This window comes from Physeter macrocephalus, chromosome 1 (assembly GCF_002837175.3).
Source record: "Physeter macrocephalus isolate SW-GA chromosome 1, ASM283717v5, whole genome shotgun sequence".
Lineage (NCBI taxonomy): Eukaryota > Metazoa > Chordata > Mammalia > Artiodactyla > Physeteridae > Physeter > Physeter macrocephalus.
Window position 1 is genome coordinate 101,687,798 of NC_041214.2, and position 9,188 is coordinate 101,696,985.

Here is a 9,188-nt window from a genome sequence, read left to right on the forward strand (position 1 = left end):
TGTTCTTCCCTTTCATCACTTTAAGTATATCATGCCACTCCCTTCTGGCTTGTAGAGTTTCTGCTGAGAAATCAGCTGTTAACCTTATGAGAGTTCCCTTGTATGTTATTTGTCGTTTTTCCTTTGTTGCTTTCAATAACTTTTCTTTGATTTTTTTCCAATTTGATTACTATGTGTCTCACCGTGTTTCTCCTTGGGTTTATCCTGTATGGGACTCTCTGTGCTTCCTGGACTTGGGTGGCTATTTCCTTTCCCATGTTAGGGAAGTTTTCAACTATAATCTCTTCAAATATTTTCTTGGGTCCTTTCTCTCTCTCTTCTCCTTCTGGGACCCCTATAATGCGAATGTTTTTGCATTTAATGTTGTCCCAGAGGTCTCTTAGGCTGTCTTCATTTCTTTCCATTTTTTTTTCTTTATTCTGTTCCATGACAGTGAATTCCACCATTCTGTCTTCCAGGTCACTTATCCGTTCTTCTGCCTCAGTTATTCTGCTATTGATTCCTTCTAGTGTAGTTTTCATTTCAATTATTGTATTGTTCATCTCTGTTTGTTTGTTCTTTAATTCTTTTAGGTCTTTGTTAACCTTTTCTTGCATCTTTTCGATGTTTCCCTCCATTGTTTTTCCGAGGTCCTGGATCATCTTCACTGTCATTATTCTGAATTCTTTTTCTGGAAGGTTGCCTATCTCCACTTCGTTTAGCTATTTTTCTGTGGTTTTATCTTGTTCTTTCATCTGATACATAGCTCTCTGCCTTTTCATCTTGTCTATCTTTCTGTGAATGTGGTTTTTGTTCCACAGGCTGCAGGATTGTAGTTCTACTTGCTTCTGCTGTCTGCCCTCTGGTGGATGAGCCTATCTAAGAGGCTTGTGGAAGTTTCCTGATGGGAGGGACTGGTGGTGGGTAGAGCTGACTGTTGCTCTGGTGGGCAGAGCTCAGTAAAACTTTAATCCACTTGTCTGCTGATGGATGGGGCTGGGTTCCCTCCCTGTTGGTTATTTGGCCTGAGGCAACTGAACACTGGAGCCTACCTGGGCTCTTTGGTGGCGCTAATGGTGGACTCTGGGAGGGCTCATGCCAAGGAGTACTTCCCAGAACTTCTGCTGCCAGTGCCCTTGTCCCCATGGTGAAACGGAGCCACACCCCACCTCTGCATGAGACCCTCCAACACTAGCAGGTAGGTCTGGTTCAGTCTCCTCTAAGGTCACTGCTCCTTCCCTGGGTCCTGATGTGTACACTACTTTGTGTGGAGTGTCCAAGTGTGGAGTGTCTGTCTCCCCTAGTCCTGTCAAAGTCCTGCAATGAAATCCCACTAGACTTCAAAGTCTGATTCTCTAGGAATTCCTCCTCCTGTTGCCGGACCCCCAGGTTGGAAAGCCTGACGTGAGGCTCAGAACCTTCACTCCAGTGGGTGGACTTCTGTGGTATAAGTGTTCTCCAGTTTGTGAGTCACCCACCCAGCAGTTATGGGATTTGATTTTACTGTGATTGTGCCCCTCCTACCATCTCATTGTGGCTTCTCCTTTGTCTTTGGATGTGGGGTATCTTTTTTTTGGTGAGTTCCAGCGTCTTCCTATCGATGATTGTCCAGCAGCTAGTTGTGATTCTGGTGTTCTTGCAAGAGGGAGTGAGAGCACATCCTTCTACTCCGTCATCTTAATTCAGGGTCCTAATAAATAACCTAAGTATAAAGCCATTTCTTCATACAAATTTTGCCTGAATAAAATTGAATCAGAACATAAATGATTATTTAATAAATACTATTAAGCCATTGATTAAAATTTGGAAAATGAGTTTGAGGTAGATTTAAAAATTAAATAGTAAATAATTAAATTATGGAATAAATAGTAATATAATTTAATATTTATCATTTCACTGAAAGGGACATAGTTCTAAATTTAGAAATATAGAAATTAATTTTAAAATTCTGTGTCAATAAAAACATTACCAATCAAGAGATCGGCAAAGGACAATTCATGGAAGAAAAGTTATATAGAAATCAAAATGTAAAAAAGTTCAACACTACTAACATTTAAAGAAACAGAAATTAAATATTGGTCTGTTTAATTAGTGAGATTTTTAAAGAATTATAATGCCTAATACTCAAAAAAAATGTTGTGAATCTGATATACATTCTTACCTTGATACCAGTACTAATTGATAAAATAAATTTATCACAAAATTCCAAAAGCCATAAAAGTATTTATATCCTTTGCCTAAATAATATAATTTCTATATGTCAATTATACCTCAATAAAAAATTAATTAATAATATAATTTCTAGACATTTATTGTAAAGAAATAAAGCAAAAAAGTGAAAAAGGTAATTGAGCATTATTTATAAAAATAAAAGGTAGAAGTTATCAAACTAGCTAATGATAAATGAATGGTTAATTAAATTAACACATTAGTCAACATGATTAAATGCTAAATAACCATTAACCAATTAATTTCCCATGTAGTAACTTGAAAAAGACCAATGATACATGTCAAGTAAAAATACCAATGATACAACATTGTGTTGCTAATATTAAACAAATTTTATCTTTATTATGTTACAATTATATACCTTTGAATCCATGTGGACACACAATACTGTCATCACATGAGTCTCCTCTCATCTTTAGATTAAGCAGAAATGGGACATGGAATTGAAACCTTCACCATCTTCTCTTTCTTCAGCCATCTCCCCTCCCCACTCTCTAAAATGTAGCCATACCAAACGGCTAATGGTTCACAAAATCTGGGAGACCTCATGTTTTCTCATTCCTGAACTTTTGCACATTCCTTGTTTTCCTTCTGCCTGGAACTTCTAAACATGCCTCTCCCCACATCTCCCCATTCCACGGAGCTAACTTCTTATTCTTCAAATCTCAGCATCACTGATACATTCCAAATTCACAACACTTCACTCTCCCGTGTGCTCCCATAGCCCGCTATGCACACAGTCCTATTTTCCCATTTTGTATTTTTTTTGCTTGTCCGTCTGCTGCAAGAGGGCATGGATCATAACTCATATGTTTTCTTATGTATCCCCATTGCTTACCAATGGACCTGGCATGCTCAATACATATTAATATAAGTATTTTGGGGATGGTGAGACAATAGATGATTTTGTCTCTACTTTCCAAACCTTCTGCACAATTGTTACACAATCTTTATAATAGAGGACTTTTAATCCCTTTTTTGAGAAGTGACCCCACTTGCTACCAATTGAAATTACCACCAATTTCAGATCACAGGTCCTGGGTGTAAGTGACTTGAACGTGGTTGACTTTGAGAGTCGGACTATTTGATACAGTCCTTTGTTTCAGTGCTTGAACTAACGCAGTCTTTTTTGAAGCAGTTGCAGGCAGAACAAATGAAGAACACCCTCAAGAAGAGACAAGTACTCAGGTAAACTGAGAAATAGAGTGAAAGTACAGTCAGCCCTCCATATCCTAGAACACGGAACCCGTGGATACTGGGTGCCGACTGTACTATGCCACTTTATATAAGAGACTTAAGCATCCATGGATTTTGGTACTCGTGGGAAGAGGGAATGTGGTCCTGGGACCAATCCCCTGCGGATACCTAGGGACGACTCTACCTCACTAGATCTACACCAGCCTACCTGTAAGAACCTTCACTCCAGTGGGTGGACTTCTGTGGTATAAGTGTTCTCCAGTTTGTGAGTCACCCACCCAGCAGTTATGGGATTTGATTTTACTGTGATTGTGCCCCTCCTACCATCTCATTGTGGCTTCTCCTTTGTCTTTGGATGTGGGGTATCTTTTTTTTGGTGAGTTCCAGCGTCTTCCTATCGATGATTGTCCAGCAGCTAGTTGTGATTCTGGTGTTCTTGCAAGAGGGAGTGAGAGCACATCCTTCTACTCCGTCATCTTAATTCAGGGTCCTAATAAATAACCTAAGTATAAAGCCATTTCTTCATACAAATTTTGCCTGAATAAAATTGAATCAGAACATAAATGATTATTTAATAAATACTATTAAGCCATTGATTAAAATTTGGAAAATGAGTTTGAGGTAGATTTAAAAATTAAATAGTAAATAATTAAATTATGGAATAAATAGTAATATAATTTAATATTTATCATTTCACTGAAAGGGACATAGTTCTAAATTTAGAAATATAGAAATTAATTTTAAAATTCTGTGTCAATAAAAACATTACCAATCAAGAGATCGGCAAAGGACAATTCATGGAAGAAAAGTTATATAGAAATCAAAATGTAAAAAAGTTCAACACTACTAACATTTAAAGAAACAGAAATTAAATATTGGTCTGTTTAATTAGTGAGATTTTTAAAGAATTATAATGCCTAATACTCAAAAAAAATGTTGTGAATCTGATATACATTCTTACCTTGATACCAGTACTAATTGATAAAATAAATTTATCACAAAATTCCAAAAGCCATAAAAGTATTTATATCCTTTGCCTAAATAATATAATTTCTATATGTCAATTATACCTCAATAAAAAATTAATTAATAATATAATTTCTAGACATTTATTGTAAAGAAATAAAGCAAAAAAGTGAAAAAGGTAATTGAGCATTATTTATAAAAATAAAAGGTAGAAGTTATCAAACTAGCTAATGATAAATGAATGGTTAATTAAATTAACACATTAGTCAACATGATTAAATGCTAAATAACCATTAACCAATTAATTTCCCATGTAGTAACTTGAAAAAGACCAATGATACATGTCAAGTAAAAATACCAATGATACAACATTGTGTTGCTAATATTAAACAAATTTTATCTTTATTATGTTACAATTATATACCTTTGAATCCATGTGGACACACAATACTGTCATCACATGAGTCTCCTCTCATCTTTAGATTAAGCAGAAATGGGACATGGAATTGAAACCTTCACCATCTTCTCTTTCTTCAGCCATCTCCCCTCCCCACTCTCTAAAATGTAGCCATACCAAACGGCTAATGGTTCACAAAATCTGGGAGACCTCATGTTTTCTCATTCCTGAACTTTTGCACATTCCTTGTTTTCCTTCTGCCTGGAACTTCTAAACATGCCTCTCCCCACATCTCCCCATTCCACGGAGCTAACTTCTTATTCTTCAAATCTCAGCATCACTGATACATTCCAAATTCACAACACTTCACTCTCCCGTGTGCTCCCATAGCCCGCTATGCACACAGTCCTATTTTCCCATTTTGTATTTTTTTTGCTTGTCCGTCTGCTGCAAGAGGGCATGGATCATAACTCATATGTTTTCTTATGTATCCCCATTGCTTACCAATGGACCTGGCATGCTCAATACATATTAATATAAGTATTTTGGGGATGGTGAGACAATAGATGATTTTGTCTCTACTTTCCAAACCTTCTGCACAATTGTTACACAATCTTTATAATAGAGGACTTTTAATCCCTTTTTTGAGAAGTGACCCCACTTGCTACCAATTGAAATTACCACCAATTTCAGATCACAGGTCCTGGGTGTAAGTGACTTGAACGTGGTTGACTTTGAGAGTCGGACTATTTGATACAGTCCTTTGTTTCAGTGCTTGAACTAACGCAGTCTTTTTTGAAGCAGTTGCAGGCAGAACAAATGAAGAACACCCTCAAGAAGAGACAAGTACTCAGGTAAACTGAGAAATAGAGTGAAAGTACAGTCAGCCCTCCATATCCTAGAACACGGAACCCGTGGATACTGGGTGCCGACTGTACTATGCCACTTTATATAAGAGACTTAAGCATCCATGGATTTTGGTACTCGTGGGAAGAGGGAATGTGGTCCTGGGACCAATCCCCTGCGGATACCTAGGGACGACTCTACCTCACTAGATCTACACCAGCCTACCTGTAGACTGGATTTTAGGGAGTTCCAGGTGGGGTAGAGAGTGTATTATTTTTTTTAATAAATTTTCTTTTTTTAAATTGAGGCATATTTTTAAAATTTATTTATTTTATTTTTGGCTGTGTTGGGTCTTTGTTGCTGCATGTGGGCTTTTCTCTGGTTGCAGCAAGCAGGGGCTACTCTTCATTGTGGTGTGCAGGCTTCTCATTGTGGTGGCTTCTCTTGTTGGGAGCACAGGCTCTAGGCATGCGGGCTTCAGTAGTTGTGGCACACAGGCTCAGTAGTTGTGGCACACGGGCTCTAGAGCGCAGGCTCAGTAGTTGTGGCACACAAGCTTATTTGTTCTGCGGCGTGTGGGATCTTCCCGGACCAGGGCTCGAACCCATGTGTCCTGCATTGGCAGGCAGATTCTTAACCACTGCTCCACCAGGGAAGCCCAATTGAGGCATATTTGACATATTAGTTTCTGGGAGAATTTATTTTTAATTCTTGTCTTTTCCAAGCTGGTTGTATTTTTCCAGGACATGTTGATTATCATGCCCGGAATCTGAGAAATATCTACTACAAATACATCAGAAAATTGTATATTTGATTGTTAAAAATGTTTTACATCAGTTAAGTCTATTTGCTCTATTAGCAGTAGGCATCAAACTCAAAACACATGCTCCCTTTCCCCCAAAACTCTACTCATGAGTGTATGTTGAATGAAAGGTGATTATAGGTTCCATGGGGGACATTGAAGGTATTTTTCTCATGTCTGTCTTAAACTCAAATGTGTCCAAGTTCTCAGGTCTTCAAGAGGCCAATACTCTTCTTTAACACACATGTTCTCATTTTGCATAAAAGCAGGAAGTTCACTTTCTCCCTAAGTATTTTGGAGTCTTCCTGGGGAAGCTTTTCCTCAAACCCTCCCTGGTTGTTGCTTGTTACCTAGAACTCCTGACCCAATAGCTTTGGGGCTAAGAGTATGAGCTCTAGCATGAAATTCTCTGGTTTGTCTCCTGGTTCCATCACATATTAGCCATGTGACCTTGGACAAGTTTCTCAACCTGCCTGAGCACCACTTTTTCCCTGTGTATAAAACAGGGATAGGGCTTCCCTGGTGGCGCAGTGGTTGAGAGTCCGCTGCCGATTCAGGGGACACAGGTTCGTGCCCCGGTCCGGGAAGATCCCGCATGCCGCGGAGCGGCTGGGCCCGTGGGCCATGGTCTCTGAGCCTGCGTGTCCGGAGCCTGTGCTCCGCAATGGGAGAGGCCACAGCAGTGAGAGGCCCGCGTACCGCAAAAAAAAAAAAAAAAAACAGGGAGCAATGGGAGAGGCCACAGCAGTGAGAGGCCCGCGTACCGCAAAAAAAAAAAAAAAAAAACAGGGATAATAACGATGCCTATTTCATATAGTGCGGCTACATGGGGATTAAAGAAATGGGAGGTACACTCCATAGTATTTGACATATAACAAGCAATACATACACAGAATATCTATTATTTTTTGTTAACCCCTTCTTAACATTGTAAACTACTTCTCCAAACCTCTTTTGCTCTCCCCATATTAATTTTCTAAAAAATATATATATATATATATGGATACAGTCACCTCCTCTAATTCTCACAAACACAGTTGCTGCTGAAGACTAGGAAATAACAAAGGGAAATTACAATTAGAAAACAAAAAAAGAGTAGTAAGACACTTAAGATAAAATATTAGATGGCTTCGTCTAGCTTACCGATTAAGCCATCTTTCTCCTTAGCCCTGTCAGGCTGCCAAGCCTGTAGGATTTATCTTAATAGCATATTTGAGGGGATGGAGGGAAGAGCCAGGGAAGCTAGTGCTCTCCCGGTACATTTTGCCCCAAAATGCTGCTTTTTCTTAATTTAAAAAAATGATTGCATGATGGTTGCTAATATAGAGGAAGTAGTGTTAAAGTGAGAGACAGTCCATTAAATGGTAGAAACATCAGCTACTGAAACATACAGAGATCAACAAATTGTGATATTTAGTAAATGCTTTTTTCTCCCTGATGTCAGATCTTGGCTATGTTTCTGAGCCAGCTCCCTTCCTACTCCCCTCAAACCATTGCCCTACTACTACCACCCCAGAATTGTAGCTTTACCTTTACATAATGAAAAAGCCTGACACAACATAAAGTGGCTCCTTACAAAATGTTTTGGTCCCCACACAGTGCTGTCACTGGCAGAAGTCCCAGTTCTAGGTGCCCTGATCTACAGACCAGATTTGACACCAGCTCTGCTTTATAAATCTGACCCTTATTAACAGTCTCAGACTTTGACTCCTATCTCCATTTTTAGAATCAACAGCCTACAGAATCAATTGTTAAGACCACGCAGGATAAGAACATCTATGAGGACGCCTATAATAAGCCTAAATGAAAGTCTGGTAAGCTGCCTCAGTTTCTCCAACATGATCAGGAGCACACCTGTCCCCGGAGATGTAGAAGGAAGCCAGTTTATTTGCCTTTGTGTGCTAGTATGATTATACCACCTTCCATTAGCCAGAGATGCTTCTAATGGCACTAGCTCTAAATTCTAATTTGGAAAATTAAAATAAGATTCCTTTACCTGGATTTCTGAAAACTTTATAGTCTCGTGGTTCCCTCTCTATATTCTGCTATTTAGTCTCACATGCAACACTGGTTGCTCCCAATTTGGCAGGTCATTTTTCAGGCAGCCATGCACTGTGGAATATGTAAACAGGCAATAAGCTATGACTTCATGTTCAAAAGTTTATGTTCTAGTTAAGGAGACAAAAGCATACCACACAGAAGGCAATTAAAATAACAATACGAGATACACCGTGGACAGCGTCAACTGAAGCTAAATGAATTCAAAAGAGAAAAAGTAGCTACTGAGCATAAGCAAAGTCTTTGTAGAGAAATGAAGCGGATGCTCAGAATAAAAGACACAAGAGAGCAAGACTTTGGGGAAAAAATGAGTAGACCAACCTGACTGTTGGCCATTCAAAATGTGGTGTCTCTGGGGAAATATGTGTTTATAAGTGCTTTATATGACTCTATGTTACATTAGGAATATCACTGGGTTAAAAATGATCTTCAGATAAATCTTATCTCCATTTAAAAAATGTTAGCTCTTGCATACCACTTTCTATGACAAAGATCATATTTAAAAATAAATTTAAAAGCTAACAATACACCATCGAAAAGGTGTTTGCAAGAATTATTTGCAACACATGGGAAAAATGTATACAAAATGATGAGGAAAACACTATAATTCCAACAGGCAAACTTAGGAACAGCCAGTTCAGGAAAAAGACAATACCCAGAATATAGAGAAAATAAAAAATGCAAAACTAAACAACAATGAAGTATTAATATTTG

At 38.4% G+C, this 9,188-nt stretch overlaps 1 protein-coding gene across 1 annotated transcript in view; it reads left to right on the top strand.

Moving 5' to 3' along the window:
• SLC9C1 (solute carrier family 9 member C1) overlaps positions 1-8,223 on the top strand; it is a 116,448-nt gene extending 108,225 nt beyond the window's left edge. Inside the window, exons 28-29 of the mRNA XM_007104009.2 lie at positions 5,558-5,622; positions 8,143-8,223. Of these exons, the coding sequence (XP_007104071.2) occupies positions 5,558-5,622; positions 8,143-8,223 (146 nt within the window). The remainder of the gene's footprint in view (positions 1-5,557; positions 5,623-8,142) is intronic.
• Positions 8,224-9,188: the final 965 nt, after the last annotated feature.